At 45.8% G+C, this 25,250-nt stretch overlaps 1 protein-coding gene across 7 annotated transcripts in view; it reads right to left on the bottom strand.

The window, feature by feature from the left end:
* Positions 1 to 25,250, bottom strand: part of SAE1 (SUMO1 activating enzyme subunit 1) — a 97,608-nt gene continuing 72,358 nt past the window's right edge. For 5 of the 7 annotated variants that reach the window (XM_059153182.1, XM_059153181.1, XM_059153180.1 and 2 more), the window contains 4 exons: positions 19,477 to 19,621; positions 17,151 to 17,229; positions 4,687 to 4,756; positions 1 to 1,071 (listed from right to left, as the gene is read on the bottom strand). In XM_059153182.1, coding sequence (XP_059009165.1) covers positions 1,025 to 1,071; positions 4,687 to 4,756; positions 17,151 to 17,229; positions 19,477 to 19,621 — 341 coding nt within the window. In that variant the 3' untranslated portion in view covers positions 1 to 1,024. Of the gene's footprint in view, positions 1,072 to 4,686; positions 4,757 to 16,182; positions 16,237 to 17,150; positions 17,230 to 19,476; positions 19,622 to 25,250 lie in introns of those variants that run through there. The other 2 variants (XM_059153178.1, XM_059153179.1) reach the window with 2 other exon arrangements.

Raw genomic sequence — 25,250 nt, forward strand, 5'->3', positions numbered from 1 at the left:
TCCTAAAGCAAATAACTTTATTTCTATCATTCCTTCTTAAAGAACCAAGGAAACGTAGAAAATATAAAAAAACAAAACAAAACACAAAGCTGCAATTTGGGGGGTAAAGGAAGGACTGACACAGCCCTCGAAAGCAACGGGCTCCAGGACGATCTGAGTTGCATCAGGGATGGGGGGTGGACAGGGCTCTGGTAAGACAGGCTCCTATGTCCTAGCTGGGGCCCCGATACCTCAGAATCCTCAGGAGGTGACACCCTGGAATCTGCCTTTTTAAAACAAGTCTTCCCGCTAATACTCACTTTGCAAGGTCTCGCCCTAATGCCCAAGGGAACTCTGGTAACATTTCCTCTCTTCCAAAATCCAGGCTAAAACCCAACTAATCCTGAACTAAAACTTAAGAACAGCACACCAGAGGCCACCTGTTGTTTTTCAGGATCTCAAACTCTGGAGGAAACACATTCCACTTGCCCTGTCTTTCCCTCTCTGGGGCACCTGTCTGCACGTGGAACTGCGGCTCCACTAGAGTTTCACCCGGCTCGGCCTCGTTCCCCACCTGGAGTCATGCTCTTCTCCGCACGACATAAGGCAGGGAATGAGTCCACGGAGGTGGCGAGAGGATCCCAAGCAACAAGGTGTGCCTGTCCCTGGCAGGCGTCTCCTGCAGAAGCTCAAAGGACTGGTGATGCTGTGGTGGCCCCAGGACAGGGGGATGCGTCAGAGGGGGTGTACAGGTGACGCTGGCATGAAGCCCTCGACGGTGTGGGATGGAGACACCGGTTCCTAAGCCCCTTGCTGAGCAGCTGCTGGTGCATGGAAATCGCACATCTGGACAAGCTCATTGCTCGCGGGAAATGATTTGTACTAGTCCAGTGGCCTCACTTCCCCCGCACTTGGAGCAGCCTTCGTCAGGGGGAGGGGACAGGGCACACGTGCGGTCAGGCTGCAGGTCAGTATCTCCAGGATAGCCAAGTCTTGGGTTCACTTGGGGCCGAGGCACTCCACAATCCCACTGCCCTTCATGCCATCAAAAAAGAAGAAGTTGTTGTGAGGAGGGTCCCTCTGAGACAGGGCCTGGGAAGAAAAACAAGACAAGGGTTCAGCTCAGACGCTTTAAAAGAAAAAAAGAAAAAGAAAAAGCCCTCAAAAACCAGATCTTCTAGGGTGCCTGGGTGGCTCAGTGGGTTAAGCCGCTGCCTTCGGCTCAGGTCATGATCCCAGGGTCCTGGGATCGAGTCCCACATCGGGCTCTCTGCTCGGCAGGGAGCCTGCTTCCTCCTCTCTCTCTCTGCCTACTTGTGATCTCTCTCTGTCAAATAAATAAATAAATAAATAAATCTAAAACAAACAAACAAACAAAAAAAACCAACCAGATCTTCTAGAACTTGGCAGCAGTCTTCAACAGAGGCTGGTTCTTCTCCCCAGGGGGTCACTGGCTACGTCTAAGCCACAACTGTGACTGCCACGTCTCTCTGCACTGTCCCCGATCACTCGTGTCTTTGGACAGATCGTTTAGCCTCTCTGAACCTCATTTTCCCCGTGTGAAATGAAAACAGCACACGTGCTGTCCTCGGCATTGAGAGATGCTGCTCCTGAGCCATGTGAAACGGCGCCCCACCTGGAGCAGCGGCGCCCCATCAGCTGCGGGACACACTGGAAGAGCCAGACGTGGATCTTCTAGAAGGAGACATGCTGCCTGCCTTTGTCTGCAAGACAGGCCAGGGCTGGCTGGGATCCAGAAAACCTTAGAGGTGCCATTTAGCCTGGAAATGGTGATTAACTTGTGGGGTTAAGAGAAGCACAGGGCATTTTAAAGGTGCAGCTAGACCTCCTGAAATCAGGTGCTGAATCATGTGTGTACATGTGTATACTGGAGAAAGGACTCATGGGTGTCAGTGAATTTTCTAAGAGGTTCTTAACTCAAAAAGGGCTGCCATTTAAAGACGAGGACATCGCCCAAGCGCACCCCTGGGCAGAATTCAAAGGCCTGTCATTCACGGGGCAGAACCGCTTCTACAAGGTTAGGAATGCACTCCAAACAGCCTGAACTTCGCTTTGAATCGAGCATCAATCTCAACCTGTTTCTTCCTCTGTAAAACGGGAGCAATTACACCGCCTTCAAGTGTTATTCATCCATCCGTCCATGGAAAACTTCTAGAGCATCTACTCTGTGCCCAGTATCCTAGCAGGTACTGAGTTTTCTAAGACATGGTTAAGACAGAGGCCCGCTTCTCTGGGCTCACATGCAAAAAGGCAAATCAAGAGCACGTGCCTACTACAGTTTTTGGTGAACATGAGATGTGATTGAGCTTGAGACAAATTCTCCAAAAGTGCAAGCTGCCAGGACCACCAGGAGCCGGGGTCCCTTACCACAATCTGAGGACCCCAAGCACCCAGCCGGGTGGAAGGGGCCAAGAGCCCGCATTCGGAACTCCTAGACCCTAGGACTCAAGTTATAGGACATGACACAGTAGAAGCCAGTAGTGCCGCTGCCACCACCGTCAGCACTATACGGCAGACTGGGAGGCCGAGCGGGGACAGTGGGAGACAAAAGGAGGACTGACACCTAAGGAAGCATGACAGGAAGGGGATATGGATGGAGTATGTGGTGTTTGGAATGATGGAAGGAAGAAAACCAAGAGGATTCGGAGGGAAGGGAATTACGTTTGCCCTCCGTCCCCTAGTTTACTTGTTACGGATGGTCAGATTGTCCTCAGGAGAGGGGGAGGGTCCTGCAGCCTTCAGACTGTGGGACCCTGGTGCCAGCTGGCTGAAGGCTGAATCGTGTTCACTAAGAGGCGGGGGTGGTGGGGACAAGACACCAGGCCATGCGGTGAACATGGGGCAAAAGGTAAAGTGCTTCCCAAGCAAGATGGGGGTAGGGGGAGATTCCAAACACACCCAGCAACCAAGAATGCAGAGTCCTCTGGCTGTCTGGGATAAACAGAAACAAGATGCGGGTGACAGCTGTCCCCAGCAGGCAGGAAGGAGGGGGCCGCATTAGAGGTTAGGACTGGGACGCAGGAAAGCCACCGCAAACAATGGGGTCAAGGCCAGCCGCCCTGACCCTTAATCTCCATCCCACATGAAAATTGCAGGGAGCAGCTTCTTGGTGAGATGTACAATGTGAGGCTGAAGGCACAAAGATAGTGCCCAGGCCCAGAGACCAGACTGCCTGGGCTCAGATCCTGGCTCCGCCACTTGTCTGCACCTTGGCTCTCCCTTTACGTAGCAGGTGCTCACAGAAGTCCTACCTCAGAGGGCTCTTGTGAGGAAAAGACAAGTGTATCCTTGTGAAGAATACAGGGTAGGCATTTCAGTAAGCACTGTTACTGTTTTTGTCACTGCAGGCTACAAAAATGAGTATGTTCCCTTATGATTCTCCCATCACGGCGCTTCCTCCTCCTGAGTCTGTCCATAGGCGGCCTCAGAATCCTTCTCCACAGTCTCCTGAGCAGCCACAGCAGACTTCTCAGACTGGGCACAGGATTTTCACAGCAGTCTGAACTAAGCAGAAGGCATGAAAGGAAACAGGTGTGGCCATCGCATCCCTCTCTTCTTCTCCCTCTGAATCTCCTTGGGGCTCTAGTCCCTATTCCCTATGACATAGAAAGCCGGATTTAGAGAGAGAATTTGGTCCAGAGAAAAGGATCAGGAAATACAGAGAGAAAGAGAAAAGAGCCTTAAAGAAGGCAGGACTATCAAATTCAGTCAAATGTCTCTAGAGCAAATTTACTGACTTCAAGACAGAGTAGCGAGAGCTGGATCTCCAAATGGTCCCCGTGAACTCAAACACATCATATAAATGAGCATGGAAAATCACTCAACTAGGCACGACTCTGCTCCATGAAAGAAAAGGACAAACCATCATCACAAATCTAGCGAAGCAGTCGAGAACCTACAAAAGGCAGACTGAGAGTCTTTGGGCAAATATTAAAGCCCCAAAGAAAGTATCTGGGGACATGCTATCATTCCGACGACCAAAATGTTCCAGAAGAGACTCAAAAGGCTGGCCGTGCTCGTTATTGGTTACGTAAGCCCAAGTGAAATATTTCGCTCCTGAGAGGGACAATGACACCAAACCTAATGTGGTCAGAGGTCGCCCTCTCCGGAGCCTTGTGGGGCTGCTGGGACAGTACACATGCCCCATTGGTACTGGGTGCCCCTTCTGAACTCACGCCCCGGCTGTGCGCATCAATGGGAGGGAGCTCTGATGCCGCAGTCGCGGACAGAGAAAAGCCACATCAAGGAGGAGTTAAGAGCACAGGTTTTGGCACCCATCTCCAGGCCTCAGTGTGTCCCCCGCCCCACTTTAAATGGTGATCGTGACAATATCCATTTCACAGAGCTGTGAGAAGCAGAACACACAGCACATCCCCTAAGTACCATGAAGCTCACGACTATAGTCCGGGGAGAGTCTGCAGGCAGGACCTGAAGGACACCGTGCCCAGCTCTGGGCTCGGCACAGAGGAGACGTGCAATGATCACTGCCGTATGCTCATCCGCATGGGCTGGACAGAACAGGACAACGTGCAGAGGCGAAGAAGGGAAAAAGGCAGGGCATGAAATGAGAATGACTGGGGTCAGAGAAACCAGGCAGCCCTCCGAGGCGGCCGTGGATTCTCCCAGCTGGCTCACGGACAAGGTCATGGTGGAGCAATGATCTTCGGCTCCAAAGGGTCTCTTTACCTTCACAATTTCCTGGGCCAAGATTCCTCCAACCACTGCACACACTGGGGCCATCTCGGAGAAGCAGTACCTAGAAGAGAAGACAAATGAACTGGAGCCCCGAGGAACAGGAAGGCTGGGAGGACATCTGACAAAGGTCGGTAGTGGGCTTGCCTGAATGGAAACACCTCCTACCAGGAGGAGTCAGTTCAGACACCAATCCTAATGCTGGCACCAAGGCGTGAAATCGAAATCGGCTCCAGGAGATAGCTGGGAAAGACCTCTGAACCTTGCGAGGCGGGCATGAATTGTTTCAGGTTTTATTGTTTAAGTTACAATTTTTTTGCTTAAGTTAAAGGAAACACTATATCCGTGCTTCCTAAAAAGAAGGTCGAACAAATATCAGATGTTTCAGTGTCCTGGTCACATTCTCGCAATTCTCTTCTTACCCACAATGGGCAGCGGGCTTCTGCTATTCCCAGACAACTGTCAGGGAGAAGGCCTGTGTTAACATGCAGGAGGCATGGGAAAGCTGGGGCCTGTAATGAAGCATGGGGGAACAAAGCCTCTGCTACTCACAGAGATACCAACCCTTGTGGGCTGGGATGGGGCATCCAGAGGACAAATCTTAGCTAATACCGTCACCTGCCCCTCCAAATTACTGCTCCTGGGTAGGACAACCCACTTCCACCCCCTCCTAGAGGAAGTGAATTCTGCCAGTTCCCAGCACTGAACACAGAAGGTAATTTTTAAATGAGCAAAGTGGAACACAGAGAAGTTAAAGGGAAAGCTTCCCTAAGACACTGGAAGTCACCTCCAATATTCCCAATGTGGTAAATTTTTAAAATGTGCATTTTTTAAAAAAATGCACATATCTAAACATATATAATTTAAAATCCAAGTAATAATAATCATTATTCACTCTGCTCTGTACCCTACTGATGGATATTTAAGCTGCTCAACATTGCAAACATACATCTTTGGCATAGGTGTCCAATAATTCCTTAAAAAAAAAAAAAAAAAGATTATTTATTTATTTGATACAGAGAGAGAGAGTGTGAGCAAATGAGCATAGCATGTGGAGCTGCAGGCAGAGGGAGATGGAGAAGCAGGCTCCCCAATGAGCAGGGAGCCTGATGTGGGGTTTGGTCTCAGCACCCTGGGATCACGACCTGAGCCAAAGGCAGACACTTAGCTGCCTGAGCCACCCAGATGCCCGGTGTTCAGTAAATGCTTTATGACCAATTCCTAAATAGAGAATTTTGGGGTCCTGACACACTGTGCCAAAATCCCCTCCAGAAAAGCTTTACCATTTCAACTCCCACCAACCGTGTGAAGCTGCCCATCTCCTCACACCCTGGCGGGACCAGCATTGCCATCTCTGCAACCACGGAGGTTAACTTTTCCTCTGGATTATCAAATTCCTTTAGAGAACATAAAACTAATAGAGAACTACACCAATGGCGCCTGGGTGGCTCAGTCATTAGGCCTCTGCCTTTGGCTCAGGGTCCTGGGATCAACCACATCAGGGTCCCTGCTCAGCAGGAAGCCTGCTTCTCCTTCTCCCACTCCCCCTGCTTGTGTTCCCTCTCTAGCTGTGTCTCTGTCAATAAACAAACAAAATCCAAAAAAAGAGAGAGAACAAACTATACCAAAGAAAAACTGGTCACTCATAATCCCACTACTCAAAGATAATCAAATGTGGAAATATTCTTCCTTTAAAAAATATTCCTATATTCTGTGCAATCAGACTATACAATTTAATATTCTGCTTTTTTTCTCTCAAAAAGCGTATTATCTCAACAAAATGCTAGAGAACCTAACCAGGAACATACAGAAAGGATTATACACCATAACTAAGTGGGATTTACAACCAGGAATGCAAAGTTGGTATACTATCTGAAAAATCAATGTAGTATTGCCATATTATACAAATAAAGGGACAATAAACACACGATCATCTCAAGTGACAGAGGAGAAAAAAAAGCATTTGACAAAATCCAGCACCACTTCATGATAAAAACACTCAACAAACTGGGAATAGAGGAAAATTCCTTCAACCTGATAAAGGGCATCCATGAAAAAATCCACAGCTAACATCGTACTTAATGGTGAAAGACTGAAAGCTTTCTTCCTAAGATCGGGAATAAGACAAGGATGTCTGCTCTCACCACTTCTATCTGACATTGTACTAGGGGTTCCAGCCAAAGCAGTCAAGGAAAAATAAACAAGACTGCCAGACTGGAAAGGAAGAAAACACGATGTGGCATATAGAAAATACTAAGGAATCCACAGAAAAATTATTCTAACTATTAAATTTATTCAGCAAGGCTACAAGAAACAAGATCAATATACAAAAATTTAATTGTATTTCTATACATTAGAAATGAACATTCAGAAAATGAAATTAACACCTCCATTTACAATACCACCTAAAAGAATAAAATATTTAGGAATAATTTAACAATAGTTCTGTAAAACTAATATCCTGTAGACTAAAAAACATTGTTGAAAAAAACAAAAGATATAAATAAATGGAAAGATATCCCATGTTCATGGATCAGTACACTTAACACTGTTAAGGTGGAAATACTCCCCAAATTTAATCTATATATTTGGCACAATCCTAACCAAAATTCTTGCTGCCTTATTTGTAGAAATGCAAATTTCTACATCCTAAAAATCCATTTGGGAATGCAAGAGACCCAGACAAGTCAAAAGAGTCTTGAGAAAGAAGAAAGCTGAAGAATTCACATGTCCCAATTTTATAACTTATTACTACTACTGCTGCTACTACTACAAATCAACAGCAATCAAGACAGTGTGGTAACTTTTTTTTTTTTTTTTTAAGATTTATTTATTTGACAGAGAGAGAGAGAGAGAGATCACGAGCAGGCAGAGAGGCAGGTAGAGAGAGAGAGAGACAGGAGGAAGCAGGCTCCCTGCCAAGCAGAGAGCCCGAAGGGGGACTCAATCCCAAGACCCCGAGATCATGACCTGAGCCGAAGGCAGAGGCCTAACCCACTGAGCCACCCAGGCGCCCAACACTGTGGCACTTTTATCTATATGGAAAGACATATATATCAGTGAAACAGAAATTTGAAAATCCAGAACAAGACCTACATATACAGTCAACTGATTTTTTTTTTTTTTTTTAAGATTTTATTCATTTATTTGACAGAGATCACAAGTAGGCAGAGAGGCAGGCAGAGAGAGGAGGGGGGAGCAGGCTCCCTGCCAAGCAGAGAGCCCAATGTGGGGCTAGATCCCAGGACGCTGGGATCATGACCCAAGCCGAAGGTAGAGGCTTTAACCCACTGAGCCACCCAGGTGCCCCTGGTCAACTGATTTTTGACAAGGGTGAAAAGACCATGAAGAAAGTCTTTAACAAATAGAACTGGATAATTGGGTCTCCACATGCAAAAGAATTAAGCTGAACCCCTACCTCACATCATGCACAAAAGCTGACTCAAGGGTGGGAACCAGGTGGTGGGTATCAGAGAGGGCACGGATTGCATGGAGCACTGGGTGTGGTGCAAAAACAATGAATACTGTTATGCTGAAAAGAAATTTAAAAAAAAAAAAAAAAGAAAAAAAAGCTGACTCAAAAATGACTTATGGTGGGGCACCTAGGTGGCTCAGTGGGTTAAAGCCTCTGCCTTGGCTCAAGTCATGATCCCAGTGTCCTGGGATCAAGCCAAGCCCCGCATCGCATCGGGCTCTCCGCACAGCAGGGAGCCTGCTTGTAATCTCTGTCTGTCAAATAAATAAATAAAATCTTAAAAAAAACCTTTTTAAAATGACTTATAGGACCTTTTAAATGTAATAGCTGAAACTACAAATTAAGCAATAAGCTTCCTAAATACTATATTAGGAAAAGCACATGTGAAAAAACAAAAAACAAAACAAAACAACTCCAGATACACTGTAGTCATACAAATTAAAAACATGCGCTTCGAAGGATACTTTTCACATCAAAGAGAATGAAAACACAAGTCATGGAATAGGAGAAAATTTTTACAAATCATGTATCTGATGAACGACTTGTATTCAGATCATACAGAGAACTTTTTTTTTTTTTAAAGATTATTTATTTGAGAAAGACATAGAGCAAGAGTGACACCAAACATGAGCCAGAAGGAGAAGCAGAGGGAGAAGCAGACTCCCTGCTCAGCACGGAGCCCAACGTGGGGCTTATCCCAGGACCCTGCAATCATGACCCAAGCCAAAGGCAGATGCCTGACTGAGCCAGATGCTCAGGTGCTCCTCTACAGAGAAGTCTTATGATTAACAACAAAAAGATAAACCAATTAAAAAAGGACAAATGATCGGGATGCCTGGGTGGCTCAGTTGGTTGGACGACTGCCTTCGGCTCAGGTCATGATCCTGGAGTCCCGGGATTGAGTCCCGCATTGGACTCCCAGCTCCATGGGGAGTCTGCTTCTCTCTCTGACCTTCTCCTCGTTCATGCTCTCTCTCACTATCTCTCTCTCAAGTAAATAAATAAAATCTTTAAAAAAAAAAAAAAAAAAAAGGACAAATGATCTAAATAGACATTTTGCTGAAGAACATATATAAATGGCCGGTAAGCACACGAAGAGAGGCTCTACACATCATTAGTTATTAAAAGAATGCAAATCAGGGGCAGCTGGGTGGCTCAGTGGGTTAAAGCCTCTGCCTTTGGCTCAGGTCATGATCCCACGTCCTGGGATCAAGTCCCGCATAGGGCTGTCTGCTCAGCGGGGAGCCTGCTTCCTCCTCTCTCTCTGCCTGCCTCTCTGCCTACTTGTGATCTCTGTCAAATAAATAAATAAATAAAATCTTAAAAAAATGCAAATCAAAACAACAGTGAAATACAATTTATTACTCACTAAGGTTAAATTAACAGACAAAAACACTTGCTGGTAAGGATGTGGAGACACTGGAAGCCACACAAAGTGCTGGTGGACTGGTAAAGTGGAAGACAGTCTGGCAGTTTCTCAAGACGTTAAACATAGAATTACCATATGAATCATCGATTCCACTCTTAGTTCTACACACCCAAGAGAAATAAAATCTTATGCTCACATGAAAACACGTAAATGTTTATAGTGGCTTTAGTCTCTAATTGTCCCAAACTGGTAACAACCCAAATGCCCTTCATCTGGTGAACAAACTGGTACATCCATGTAGTGGACGACTGCTCAGCAGCAAGAAGAAATGAGCGATCCATTCATACAACATGGATGAACTTCAAGTGAATTAAGCTAAGTGAAAGAAGCCAGACTCAAAAAGTTATGCTTGCTGAATGACTGCATTTTATGTTACACTATTGGATAAGGGAGAGCTACAGGGATAGAGAAAAGATCAGCTGCCTTGTTATCAACGCACTACAAGGGAAATTTTTTTTTTTTTTTAAAGATTTTTATGTATTTGACAGAGAGAGACACAGAGGGGGAACACAAGCAGAGGAGTGGGAGACAGAGAAGCAGGCTTCCTGCTGAGCAGGGAGCCTGATGCAGGGCTCGATCCAGGAACCCGGGATCATGACCTGAGCTGAAGGCAAAAACGCCTAACAACTGAACCAGGAGCCCCTGAATTCATGGAACTTTAAAAACAAAACAACCAACAACTATACGGTCAACTAATCTTTTGACAAAGCAGGAAAGGATATCAAATGGAGAAAAAACAGTCTCTTAAGCAAACGGGTGATAGGACTGGACATCAACAGGCAGAAGAATGAAAGTGGACCACTTTCTTTCTTTTAAAGATTTTATTTGCGAGACATCCTGAGACAGAGTGAACACAAGCAAGGGTGGGAAGAACAGAGGGAGAGGGAGCAGCAGAGCAGGGAGCCTGATGCGAGGCTGGATCCCAGGAGCCCGGGATCATGACCTGAGCCAAAGGCAGACGACTGAGCCACCCAGACGCCCTTGGACCACGTTTTAACACCATACACAAAAATAAATTCAAAATGGATGAAGGACCATCAAAATCCTAGAGGGACGCCTGGGTGGCTCAGTTGGTTAAGCAGCTGCCTTCGGCTCAGGCCATGATCCCAGCGTCCTGGGATCGAGTCCCGCATCAGGCTCCTTGCTTGGCAGGGAGCCTGCTTCTCCCTCTGCCTCTGCCTGCCATTCTGTTTGCCTGTGCTTGCCCTCTCCCCCTCTCTCTCTTTGATAAATAAATAAAAATCTTAAAAAAAAAAAAAAATCCTAGAGGAGAACAGAGGCATAAACCTCCCCGACCTCAGCTATGGCAAAACTTGGGACTCCATCTAGATGAAAAGTTTCTGAGCAGTGAAGGAAACAACAAAACTAAAAGGGAACCTAGGGAATGGGAGGAGGGGTTTGCAAATGACACATATGATAAAGGGTTAGTATCCACAATCTATAAAGAACGTAACCAAACTCTCAACACCCCCAAAAACAATGAATCCACTTAAGAAATGGGCAGAAGACATGAATAGACACTTTTCCAAAGACATCCAGATGGCTACACATGAAAAGATGCTCCACATCACTCATCGGTAGGGAAATACAAATCAAAACCACGATGAGATACCACCTCACAACTGTCAGAACGGCTAAAATTAACAACAGAAGCAATAACAGGTGTTGATGAGGATGTGAAGAAAGGGGAACCCTCTTGCCCTCTTGGTGGGAATGCAAACTGGTACAGCCTCTCTGGAGAAGAGTTTAGAGGTTCCTCAAAATGTTGAAAATAAAAATGACCTATGATCTAGCAACTGCACTACTAGGTATTTCCCCAAAGGACACAAGAATACAGATTCGAAGGGGGACACGCCCCCCAATGCTTAGAGCAGCATTATCGACAATGTCAAACTATGGAGAGAGCCCAAGTGTCCATCAACTGATGACAAGTAAAGAGGATGTGGCGCGCGCGCACACACACACACACAGGAATATTATTTGGCCATCAAAAAGAATGCTTTCTTCCACACGCAATGACGTGGACGGAGCTAGAGTGTATTCTGCTAAGTGAAATAAGTCAGCCAGAGAAAGACAAATACCGTATGATCTCATTTATATGTGGAATTTAAGAAAGAAAACAGACGAACATATGGGAAGGGGGAAAAGAAAAAAAAAACAGAGAAGGAAACAAGCCATAAGTGACTTTTTCTTTTTTTAAAGAGTTTTTATTTATTCACTTGAGAGAGAGACCAAGAGAGCACAAGCAAGGGGAGAGGGAGAAGCAGACCTCCCCACCCCCACCCCGCTGGGAGCTGCCTGGGAGCCTGACGTGGGGCTCTATCCCAGAACCCTGGGATTGTGACCTGAGCTGTGGCAGAAGCCCAACCATCTGAGCTACCCAGGCACCCCACTGTAAGTGACTCTTAACGATAGAGAACCAACGGAGGAGACGAGTGGGGGATGAGATAGATGTGTGAGGGATATTAAAGGGGCAGCTGGAATGAGCACTGCATGTTATATGTCAGTGACGTATCACTGAATTCTACTCCAGGAACTAACATTGCACTATATGTTAACTAACAAAATTTATATATTTAAAAAAAAAAAAAAAAAAAACAACCCTGGGATATCTGGGTGGGTCGGTTGGTTAACTGTCTGCCTTTGGCTCAGGCCTTGATCCCAGGGTCTGGGGATCGAGTCCCACATCGGGCTCTTCGCTCCGCAGGGAGCCTGCTTCTCCCTCTGCCTCTCCACTCTACTCATTCTCTTAAATAAATAAAATCTTCTTTTTTAAAAGATTTTATTTATTTATTTGACAGAGATCTCTAGTAGATGGAGAGGCAGGCAGCGAGTGAGAGAGAGAGAGAGAGAGAGGAGGAAACGGGTTCCCCACTGAGCACAGAGCCCGATGCAGGACTCAATCCCAGGACCCTGGGACAATGACCTGAGCTGAAGGCAGAGGTTTTAACCCACTAAGCCACCTAGGTCCCCCAAATAAAATCTTTAAAAGCAAAACAAAACACCCCCCCCCCCCGCCACATACAACTCACAGAACATTTATTCAAGAGAGCGAGAGAAAGAAGCAGGCTCCTCACTGAGCAGGAAGCCTGGCGTAAGACTTGAATCCAGGATCTTGGGATCATTACCTGAGCCAAAGGCAGACGCTTAACCGACAGAGCCACTCAGGCAACCTCTGTATATAAGTTTTTTTTTATTTTTTTTTTAAAATATTTTATTTATTTATTTGACAGAGATATCACAAGTAAGCAGAGAGACAGGCAGAGAGAGAGGGGAAAGCAGGCTCCCTGCCGAGCAGAGAGCCCAATGTGGGGCTCGATCCCAGGACCCCGAGATCATGACCTGAGCCGAAGGCAGAGGCTTAACCCACTGAGCCACCCAGGTGCCCCAAGTTTTTTTTTTAAAAAAGATTTCATGTCGGGGCGCCTGGGTGGCTCAGTGGTTTGGGCTGCTGCCTTCGGCTCGGGTCATGATCTCAGGGTCCTGGGATCGAGCCCCGCATCGGGCTCCCTGCTCCGCAGGAAGCCTGCTTCCCTCTCTCTCTCTCTCTCTGCCTGCCTTTCTGCCTACTTGTGATCTCTGTCTGTCAAATAAATAAAATCTTTTAGGAAAAAAAAAATAAAAAATAAAAAAGATTTCATGTCATCTCTTATGTATGGATGGATGTCACCTCTACACAGAGGATGTCTACCTCCAACGCGGCTCAAATTCTCAAGATGAAGAGTCCCAGGCTCTTCAAACTGAGCCAGTCAGGTACCCTGCTGTGTATGATTAAACAAACAAACAAAACCACCAAAAATACAAACAAACAAACAAACAAACCCTACTGACAAAAAAATAAATAAAAATACCACTAAGGAAACAAATCTAAATAATAAAAATTAAACAAGACAAAACAAGCACCAATTGAAGAAACAATCACATGAATCCAGAATACAGGACATTCTATAATTTAACTGGCCCAGACTTTAAAAAAAAAAAAAGTGGTAAACTGTTCTAGATTGGGAGTTGGAAAATGTTCTCTGTAAAGTAATTGACAATAAATTTTTTTTGGTTTTATAGGCCATATGGTCCCTGTTTAAACTCTTTAAGTCTGCTGTTAAAGAGTTGTAAAAACTCTACAAAAGCTGTCACAGATAATACATAAATGAGTAGGTGTGGAATAAAACTTTATTTACAAAACCAGGTGGCAAGCTGTAGTGTGCCAGCTCCTAGATGAGAAGAGTCAGAACCAAATGCAACTGACAACTTGGATGCATCCTTAAGCATCACGTCATCAGTATGGCCCTTCCCCTAGAAGAAAAAGCAAAATATTAACAACTGAAGCTAACTGAGTATATTCACTACTGTCTGATTCGTTTTATTTTTCTATATGCTTGGCGCTTTTCATAATAAACATTTATCTGTGCACTGTTCTGTGTAATTAACTCCTTAATGCCTTTCCAATTTCACTTTTAAATATGATAATATATATTTATTTAGCTACACACCAGCATGGAGCCCCACGCAGGACTCAAACTCAAGACCCTGTGATCACGCCCTGAACTAAGATCAAGAGTCAGACGCTTAACTGCTGAGTCATCCCACACGGCCCATGAATATCCTCTGTACCAGAAATACTTGGTTCACATGATTTCTTCAGGGTATAGTCTCATTATCAAGGAAAATGACTGGGCCCAAGAGAGAACACTGTAATGACTCCTGATATGTATTTCCAAACTGCTTCCTAAAAAGACTGCGCCTTTTCCTAACACCCTTGTGAATGACTATATAGGTCTTCTAAAAAAAAATCTGCAAAGGATTTTGTTGACTTTATATATGCTAAGAAAATGTGTAAGAATAAAAAATTAAAAAAAAAAAAAAAAAGAAAATATTAAAAAAAAAAAAAAAACGACAAGGGAGGTGAACCATGAGAGACTATGGACTCTGAAAAACAATCTGAGGGTTTTGAAGGGGCGGGGGCTGGGAGGTTGGGGGACCCAGGTGGTGGGTATTATAGAGGGCACGGATTGCATGGAGCACTGGGTGTGGTGAAAAAACAAGGAATACTGTTACACTGAAAAGAAATAAAAAATTAAAAAAGACAAAAAAAAAAAAAAAAAAAAAAAAAAAAAAGAAAATGTGTAAGAAGATATAATAACAAAGGGTCAGTGGTTTTCCCTGGGTAATAGAATTATGAGTGATTTTCATCTCTGAATTTATTTGGTACTATATCAGATTTTCCATAACATGCATACTATTTCTGTAATTTAAAAAAACAGTAACTTCACAAAAGGATAAATATGGTAGGATTCTGCTTACATGAAATACCTAGACTAATTAAATTCATAGAGACAGAAAGCAGAACAGAGGTAATTACCAGAGGCTGGGGGAAGGCAGAATGGGAAGTTATTGTTTAATGAGCAAAGATTTTTAGTTTAGGATGAGGAAAAAGTTCTGGAAATGGACAGTAGTAATGTCTGCACAACAATGTGAATAAACTTAATGCTGATGAATTGAACATTTTTAAAAAAGATTTTACTTATTTATGTGACAGGAAGAGATCAAAAGTAGGCAGAGAGGCAGGCTTATGGGGTAGGGGGAAGCAGGCTCCCTACTGAGCAAAGAGCCAGATACGGGGCTCGATCCCAGGACCCTGGGATCATGATCTGAGCCGAAGGCAAAGGTTTTAATTTACTGAGCCGCCAGGCGCCCCTTTAAGGTTTTAAGTAATCTCTGTACTCAATGTGGGGCTCAAACTCACAACCCTGAGATCACTCCACCAACTAGAGTTGTACACTCCACCAACTAAACCAGCCAGGTGCCCTCGAATGTACATTTAAGAATGGTCTGGGGCGCCTGGGTGGCTCAGTCAGATAAGCAGCCAACTGTTGGTTTCAGCTTGGGTCATAGTCTCCAGGTGGTGAGACTGAGCCCTGCTCTGGGCTCTGTGCTCAGTGGAAAGTAGGCTTCAGGACTCTCTCTCGCCCTCTGCCCCTCCTCCCAGGCTCTCCCTCTAAAATAAATAAACCTTAAAAAAAATGTTTAAATGGTGGTGCCTGACTGGCTCAGGGGGCAGAGCATGAGACTCTTAACCTTGTGGTTGTAAATCTGAACCCCACACTGGGTATGGAGATTACTTAAAAATTAAAAAAGAAAAGAAAGGGATGCCTGGGTGGCTCAATTGGTTGGACAACTGCCTTCGGCTCAGGTCATGATCTCGGAGTCCCGGGATTGAGTCCCGCATCGGGCTCCCAGCTCTACGGGGAGTCTGCTTCTCTCTCTGCCCTTCTCCTCACTCATGCTCTCTCTCCCTGTCTCTCTCTCAAATAAATAAATAAAATCTTAAAACAAAACAAAACAAAACAAAACACGGCATAATTTGCTTAAAAAAAAAAATTAAAAAAGAAAAGAAAAAAATAGGTTAAAATCCTACATTTTATATTGTGTATACTTTGCCAAATTAAAAAAGTATTAAACAATAAAAGTTATATTGCATATACAAATTATGAATGTTTATAATAGTGACAAAGTATCTATAACTTAAACACCCACCAACATAATGGTTAAGTAAATTAAATTACCAGCTATCCCACAATGAGACATGGAAGCACCAGTGAGGCTATTGATCTGTGTTTGCCGCAAACAGGCCCATGATATGCTGAAAAAAATAAGGCTATCATATATTAAGCATGATCTCATTTTGATATTTAAAAAGAGAAAAAAATTATGAATAAATAGTAAATAGAAGGGCGCCTGGGTGGCTCAGTGGGTTAAGACTGCCTTCGGCTCAGGTCACGCTCTCAGGGTCCTGGGATCCAGCCCTGCCATCGGGCTCTCTGCTCGGTGGGGAGCCTACTTTCCCCTTTCTCTCTCTGCCTGCCTCTTTGCCTACTTGTGATCTCTTTCTCTGTCAAATAAATAGATTAAATTAAATTTAAAAATCTTAAAAAAAAAAAAAAAAAAAAAGTAAATAGAGAAGCCTCTGAGATAAAACCCTGAAACATTACCAGTGGCCACTTCTCAACAGTGGGACCATGAATGATCCTGTTCTTTTAATACTTTCTGGAAATGGGCAACCGTTATTTTTTTTTTTTTCTTTAAAGGTTTTATTTATTTGACAGAGAGAGAGAGACAGTGAGAGAAGGAACACAGCAGGGGAGAGGGAGAGGCAGACTCCCACTGAGCAGGAGACTGATGTGGGGCTCGATCCCAGGACCCTGGCATTATGACCTGAGCCGAAGGCAGACGCTCAACTGAGGCACCCAGGTGCTCCCAAACTGTTACTTTCATAATCAGAAAAGCAATAAAACTTTCTGAAAGAGAAAAAATGACCTGACATAAAGGACAGTGTCTGAGAACACAGACAGATGAGAGGAAAGAAGGCTTGTGCACAGCTTTCCAGATTCAAGTGGGCATACCCTGCTCAGAGCTGGCCGCCGGCAATTTGTGAGGGTAGCTCAGCTGCCAGACGGCGGCTCATTTCCTTGCCAGCATCCCGGGTCCATCTCAGGCCTCATCTCCACCTATCTATCCACAGATACTCCACGAGGCCACCAAACACCTCTTACTTACAGGGCAGCGGAAGCGCCTGAGCGCACAAGGGCCTGGACAATGGAAAGTGGTTTCTGCTGAGAGGCGGCAGAGAGAACACCTGGAGAGAAAACCAGCCAGCAGCTAGTTAGGCTCCGGCTTTTTCCTTCTGGGGAGGTGAGGCTTGCAGTGCACAGGCAAGCCGTTCTTGACTCAAGGTGCCCCAATCAGTTCACGAAAATGCATACTCACAGCCAGGCACCCAGCCCCGGGCAAGCCTGTGGCCTAGCCCCGCCTCCCACTGTGAAGCGCAGAGCGGACACCACTTGCTTCTTACACACGATCTTCCTCCCCCAACAGACGCATATCTGGCTGTTAGCAGGAGACGGGGACCCCACTGCAGCCTGCAGCATCTCAGCCCCTGACCACACAGTGTCAACCTAAAATGGCTGTGAATGGCTGCCTCTTTTTGGCTGATGGCTTGGCAGGTGGTTCAAGGCCCACTGCTGGGCCTATACTGGTTGGGCTTTGGTAGGGTCTAAATGAGATTCCCCTGGGGCGCGGGGGTGGCTCAGTCATTGAACGTCTGCCTTCTGCTCAGGTCATGATCTCAGGGTCCTGGGATCGAGCCCCGCATCAGGCTCCCTGCGCTTGCTTCTCCCTCTCCCACTCCCACTGCTTGTGTTCCCTCTCTCACTGTGTCTCTCTCCCTGTCAAATAAATAAATAAATAAGGTTCCCAGACACAAGTAAAGTTAAGTAGGGACTAGGAACAGAAGGGACCCTGATTAATTTTATTGTTGAAAAGAAACCAAGGCAGCAGTGAGGTTAAGACCTGGGTGTGACCTCTATCATTATATACTATATATGTGTATATGTATAGATATAGTGGACTATATAATAAAACCTTGGGTAAGTGATAATATCTTTCTGAGCATCAGTGTCTTCATTTTAACAGGAAAACAGTTAGAATTTAATAATAATAATAATAATAATAATAATACGTACTTAAAGGGATGAATTTGACAGTTAAATGTGGTGGTACGGGGGGTGCCTGCCTGGCTTAGTCAGTTAAGCATCTGCCTTAGCCTCAGTTCATGATCTTGGGGTCCTGGGATCAAGCTCCATGTCAGGCTGCCTGCTCAGTAGGGACAGTAGGGAGTCTGCTTGTCCTCTACCTCTGCCCCTTCCCTCCTCATGCTCTCAAATAATAAAGACAATTTTTTTTTTTTTTTTTTTTTTTTTTTTTTTTTTTACCCATTTATTTGACAGAGAGACCGCCAGAGAGGAATACAAGCAGAGGTGTGGGAGTGGGAGAGGGAGAAGCAGGCTCCCACCGAGCAGGGAGCCCAGTGCAGAGCTCAATCCCAGGACCCTTAGACCAGGACCTGGGCTGAAGGCAGACACTTAAATGCCTGAGCCCCCCAGGTGCTCCCTTCTCCAAGCTTTGATTTAACTTTTCCTCACCTGTAAAATGGGTTGCTGTGAAGGAGATCATGTCCAGAAGAGAACGACCACAATGCCCGGGACATAACTGTTGCTCAATAAACTCAGTCCAGCTGCCATCACTAGCGCCTCCAGCTGGAGGCCTTCCACACCCTCCTCCCAAAGACACTGAAAGAATGAGAGTGACAGGATCCCAGAACAGCCTGGATATGGGTTCCTGACACAGTCACCATCTGGACCTCTCCTATTAAATCCTAAACCCGCTGAGTAGGAGAGCAGACTGGTCGCCTAGGGCGAAGGCATCTCAGGATCCAAGGGAGTGGAAGCTGGGAGCACGGATGCTCTTGCTGCTGACGGCAGAAACTGGTTAAGTGATCATGGAGGGCAATGGGGTCAAATCTACCAAATGATAAAACCACAATCTTCTGACCCAGCCACTCCCTTTCCAGAGACAGATCCTGCAGCTGTACCTGCACACCTACAAAATGATTTGCACAAGGCCCCGCACTATGTGGTAACAGAAGCCTGGCCACCACCGGAGTCTGTATGGGACGGGTTCAATAAACCGCGGTGCTCCCGTGCTGAAACACCACAGGGCAGCAGGCACAGAGGAGGAATCTAGGTACCGATCTGGAAATAGTCCTAAAAGATAATGCAAAGTGAAAAGAGAAAGGCAGAGAGGAGTGTATATAGATTTCACATTATCTTGAACTTTCAGCCATATGATCTATGACAAAAGATAACCTCTCTTCCGGTTTCACACATGGTGCTATATCAGAGACCAATGGGAGTAGGCAGAATGTGGCGAAGGAGTCTCTTCTCGGTACTTTCGTTCTTAATAAGGGATCTGCGCAAATTAAGGCAAACGCTGAAAGCAGACATTTATCAATCCAGGCTAACCTGTGATAAACACCGAGACTAACCTGACAAAGTCTTCGGGAAGCAGGTCAGGACTAACACCCAGGGAGTCAAGCACGTCGTTTCGAATCTGGAGCAGCAACTCAGAATCTTCCCCGAAGGTATCAGAACTAGGATCTCTTCCTTTATCTGTGCGGAACTTCAGGAGCACTAAGAAAGGCAAAGGAGGCAGGTTAAAAACCAAGTCCTTCTTTCTTTCTTTTTTTTTAAGATTCTGTTTATTTGAGAGAGAGAAAGAGAACAAGAGCAGAGGGAGAGAGAAAAGCAGGCTCTATGCTGAGTGTAGAGCCCAACGTGGGGCCTGATTCCTTGATGCTGAAATCATGACCCAAGCTGAAATCAAAGAGTCTGACACTCAGCCAACTTAGCTACTCATGCGCCCCCCCCAAACCAAGTCTTTTCATTAACAAATGCTTACGGATATTGAGAACGTAAACACAGAAATTGGTACATTAATTAAAAGGAGGGCCAAGTGAAAGATAATCTACTTTCATTTATTCACAAACACAGAGCAGCAATTGAAAATTACAAAACTAGAATTACTGTGACGAGTGCCACAGTAGCGTAACAAGAGGATCTGATGTCCTCGGTGGGGTGGTGTCAGGCAAGGACTCCCAAAGGAAGTAGTAACTGGGTCGCATGTGTGTGAATATAGGGGTAGGGAAGTAGGGGAGAAGCCTCAAGCAGAGCGAGAAGACCCAATTACGACCCACAAGACAGATCAGGATCGGGCGGCATGCGTTCTAGGCATCAGTTCAAAGGGCTGCTTCAGCCAGAAGGTCAGCCAAATGCTCAGACTCATCAGACAGGCAGGTCATTATAAACAAAACCTCCCTCGGTACAATAATTATGTCAACCTCTAGAAACGAATGTTTAATTTTGCTTGTGAACCAGAGGAAAGGTTCAGATGATGGCAGCAAATCAGAGCTACTGTGTAATGAGAGCCTAATAGGGGTTGAATTTTTAACCCCAACAAAAAGACACAGGCAGGAGCCCAAGACTGATTAAAATACCAGCACCTTCTACTGCCACCACACCTTGTCCAAGATGTTCACTGCATGCTGGGGGCATGATGTCCTTATTCCCTGCAAGCTCCCCAAGGTGGCACAGAGCTGGCCTGGAGCCCCATCTCTAGGGCAATGCCTCCCCCAACCCATGACATTGCTGCTTTGAGTGCGGGTGGACAGAGATGGGGGCTAGTGTTCTGGGACAGTAGCTCAGGCCCCAAAGGGGCTTCCCAGTTTAAGAAGTGTTTCCTTTCAAGTCTTATCGAGAACTGCTGACTGGAAAAGTGAACTTGTTCAACAATATTATACTCTCTATCTGTACAAGGGGCTCTTCCCTAAAAATTAAGGTGGACTGGAAAATGATCTAACTGCTACGAGGCTCTTTAAAAATTCAAGGATTTGGAAGCCACCCTGGACTAAGGAATCCATCCTTCTCCTTGTTTTCTTTTTCTTGTTAAAGATTTCATTTATTTATTTGACAGAGACACAGCGAGAGAGGGAACACAGGCAGAGGGAGTGCGAGAGGGAGAAGCAGGCTTCCCGCTGAGCAGGGAGCCCGATGCGAGGCTCGATCCCAGGACTCTGGGATCACGACCTGAGCCAAAGGCAGACACTTAATGATGGAGTCCCCCAGGCGCCCCAATTTTCCTCTTTTTCAGAACACAGCTCCAGGGCATGCGGGTGGCTCAGTCAGTTGAGTGTCCAACTCTTGATTTCAACTCGGGTCATGGGATTGAGACCATGTGGGGCTCTGCACTCAGTGTGGAGGCTGTTTGTCCCTCTCCCTCTGTTCCTCCCCATTCCCCGTGTGCTCTCTCTCAAATAACCACAATCTTTTAAAAAAAAAAGAAAGGAAAAAAAAAAGACACAGCTCATAGAATCTTCAAAGCTACTGGACCACTTGGCAGCCAACTCAGAGCTGATGACCATTTGGATGCTGTCTAAGACCAAACCGCTGTCCCCTAAACCTCACTTAACTCAGCAGACGTGTTGCTGGGATTCCAATCTGGAGGAAATAAATGCAATCAAGTAATAAGCACTTGGGGGCAGGGCAGAGAAAAGACTTTAGACCAGGACTCTTTTTCAACAATGTCCTGTTAAGACAAAGGAATCTGGAAATCTGCTGGTCAGGCCCAAAAGAGAAGATACCCTGGGCGGACTGTATCGAATGTCTTCGCTATTCCTGTCAATCACTCCCGAGAGTACATAAGGACAGACCCAGAATGAGTATCCGTGTCTCCCGAGCAATGACGGAGGCAATGCTGAGGGCAAGCTACTCGCACTGCACACCCCAAGGCCCGGTGGCAACTGTGTGGGAACTGCGCTAGGCCACCTCCTATGTGATCCTCTCCTTTCTGTGTCACTGCAACAGAAGCACCAACTGTCACGAGGGACGGAGGGGAGGGGATCATTTTTCCAGGTCCGCCACAAAAGCTTTTCATCTTTTGGTTAAAAAATACAGCTCTTGGAACAAAGCTCAGACCATTATAATAATTGGAAAACAAAGAGTGCCTACAGCGTGCCAGGCACTGTTCTAAACATTTAATGGGCATTGACGCTTGTCCTCAACAACCCGGTGAGATAGGTATTGTGCTCCCCGCTGCACTGATGAAGAAACTGAAGTTCAAAGAGATGCAGTGGCTTGGTCAATGTGACTGTCAGTAATCAGCAGTGGGGAAGAAATGCCAACTCAGATCTGGCTTCAGAATCCGTGTTTCTTAACCCTAATCGAATCCAGGAGAAATGTTAAGACAATCAGGAACGCAGGCCTAAGGATTCTAAGTGGTCTGGCTCCCTGCCCTGACCTCAGGAGGACTCCTATTCAACCACATTTTTGTGAGATACATTTTCCAGATGGGCCCTGCCCTCTCCCAACTGTTCCATTAATTTTAAGTTGCTAGTTCAGGGGGGTGAGAAGTGGAGGCAGAGGCCATACAAAACCTTGCCCATCAATCTTCAGAGTGGAAGAGCAGCTCTACCCCAGAAAGAAATAAGATGGTGCGAAGAGGAGGAGAGCAAAGGCGGCCAGCAGCTGGCCCTGCTGTTGCTCTGGGCCCCCTGCCTGGTCCTGGTGCAGGCCGCCTGGCTGAGGGCCGGCAGGCTGGCACCGTCCAGATACCTCGCTGACCGCATCTGAAGTCCTCTCAGGGCCTCTGGGAAGGGGGCCAGGCAGTCCGGCCACTTACTTGCAGCAAAGCAAACAGAAGCTGTATTTTTCACTCTTTTTCAAATGTCAGCACTCCAGTCAGCAGGGGTGGGGAGGACAGGGAGAAGCCCATGTCCCGGACAGGCAGCAGCCCCAGAACTGACCCTATCCCTTAACAAGCTCTTGCTTATTAAATTCTCCTCTTTGTTCTGCTTTTCACCCCTCCCAAACCGCCAGACAGACAGACAGACACACACACACACACCCCACTGTTGACTCTGCACTCCTGAAGTGCACCTCCTCACCAGTTTCCAGATTATAAAACTGTTCTGTTAAGATCAAATATTGTCAGGGATGGAGAGCTGCTCTGCCAAAAGATGACTCATCGCATCATATCAAAACACTGCACAAAATTAGAGTTCCAAACTTGATTAACTTCATCTGAACCTTTTAATTAACTCAGGTTGTTAAAGTCTAAGGGAATGACATTCATCGCTACAGATGATAGGCTAGTGTCTCTGCCCAAGTTCAGGACTTGCCCGTGTAATGCAAAAAGGCAAATTTCAAAAAGGAGAAACCAAGCACCTTTTCATTTGTTAGGGAAAAAAACTATGTACATGTGAATATACTACCATTTTGATAAAAAGAAATTAACATTCAAATTCAAATTTAAACTGAATCAGAGTATCAGATTTGTGTTGTAACAGAAATCTGGAAAGCAGTACTATTAATCACTGTATTTCTTTCTACAAATTTTTATTACATTTAAACAGAATTATATTTAGCATAATCAATAAGCCCCCCCAAAATAGCACATTTATAGGGGAGAAAATGAAGTTAATGTTCCAAATTAGCCCTAAATCAATTGTTGTCCCCCAAAATAGCTCAAGTGAGAGGGTAAAAAAAACAAATCTACACAAAACCTCCTATGCCTGATACCTAAAAGCTTCTCTGTACCTGACACCCCTGCTCCAATCTCTCTGGAGCTCTCCAGACTCCCACAGACCTGTTCTCCCCAGGCTGGCTCACTTAGTGGAGACTCATTATCTCTGAGAATGGCCTGAAGATCGGCTGGACTCCTGGCTCACATATAAAAAAGAAAGGAAAGGAAAAGAAGAGAAAAAGTAAGAAAGGAAGGAAGGAAAACGAAAGGAAGAAAGAAGAGAGAAAGGGAGAAATGGAGAGAGGAAGAAAGGGAGAGATAGAGAAAGAAAAAAAGGAAAGTTATCCTCCTACCCTACAGCCCCCCCCTTTAAAGATTGTGTTTATCTACTTATTTACTGAGAAAGAGACAGAGCACGAGTGCTTGAGCAGATGGAGGGGCAGAGGGAGAGTCTTAAACAGACTCTGCACTGAGCAGGGCTTGATCTCACAACCCTGAGATCATGACCCGAGCCAAAATTAAGTCAGATCCTGAACACGACCAAGCCACCCAGGCACCCCTACTCCCCACAGCCTTTTAAGCCAAAACATGAGGTCTCAAGGTTGATCAACTGTTCTTCTCAATAAATACATACCAAGGATGGTAATAACTAGAATTATTGTGATAATTTCACTGTGCATACAAATATCAAATCATGTTGTAACCTGAAATATAGTGTTATAGATCAAGTACATCTCGATAAAAACAAATACATAAATCTATAATGAGCACCGACTGTGCCAGGCCCTGAGCGGCACAGGGGAAAGCAAAACGCATACTCTGCTCTCTCAGAGCATTCAGGGAAGGTGACAAAACCACATACAGAGTTAACAAAAGCTGGGAACCAGCAAAGGCACTCTGAGAGCATCACTGGATGGAACGGGGTGGTCTCACTGGGTGGAACCAGCTCGTCCCCACTGGCCACCAGGCCTGAACACTGACCCTGGGCACACTCACCCCCGGCACATCCACATGCTGCTCCTCAGAGCCAAGGGGGTTTTGAAATGGGCAGGGAGCAGCAGTAGGGACCACAGCGCTGGAGCCAGACTGCCTGGGCTGGATCCCAATTTTCCCACTTACTGTGACTTTGAGCACGTGACAACATCCTTGAGCCGCCTCTGTAAAATGGGAATCATAAGAGCACTTCCCTTACAGGTTTTAAGGACTCAGGGAAGTAAGCAGTCCCCATAAAGCATCAGGGACAGTGCCGGGTGCAGCGTGAGCACGGCGTAAAGGACAGCACTCCAGGACCCCCACTCCTCCACAATCGCCGTAAGCTCAGCTTGCATGCCCTCAGAGAAACGGGACAGACTTTGTGTCAAAATTCCCCACTTGACTCTGCCACCCTCACTAACTTAGCTGTGTACTCTGAGGACTACAGGGACTCGGCTCTGAGCAATCCTGGTCCGCAGCACATCCCCTGCCCGCTTTCCTCCAATGCCCGGATCTCAGCATGTGATTTTACAGTCATTCGTGTAAATTCACTTGTACAAGGACCGAATTTGTCTCCTCAGCTGGATTTTTGCGCTCGTGGGACAGAAACCGTATCCTCTTTGTTCACTATTCTCTACTTAATGCCCAGCACAGGGCATGCCCTATAGTGGGCACTGAGAAAATCTCCACTCCGTGGGAAGCTTCAGTGTTTGGCAAAGGATGGGAAGCGGTCACACATGAGTGGGGAGAAGGGCTCCCAACAACTACACA

The sequence above is a fragment of the Mustela lutreola genome, chromosome 16, assembly GCF_030435805.1.
Source record: "Mustela lutreola isolate mMusLut2 chromosome 16, mMusLut2.pri, whole genome shotgun sequence".
Taxonomy (NCBI): Eukaryota; Metazoa; Chordata; class Mammalia; order Carnivora; family Mustelidae; genus Mustela; species Mustela lutreola.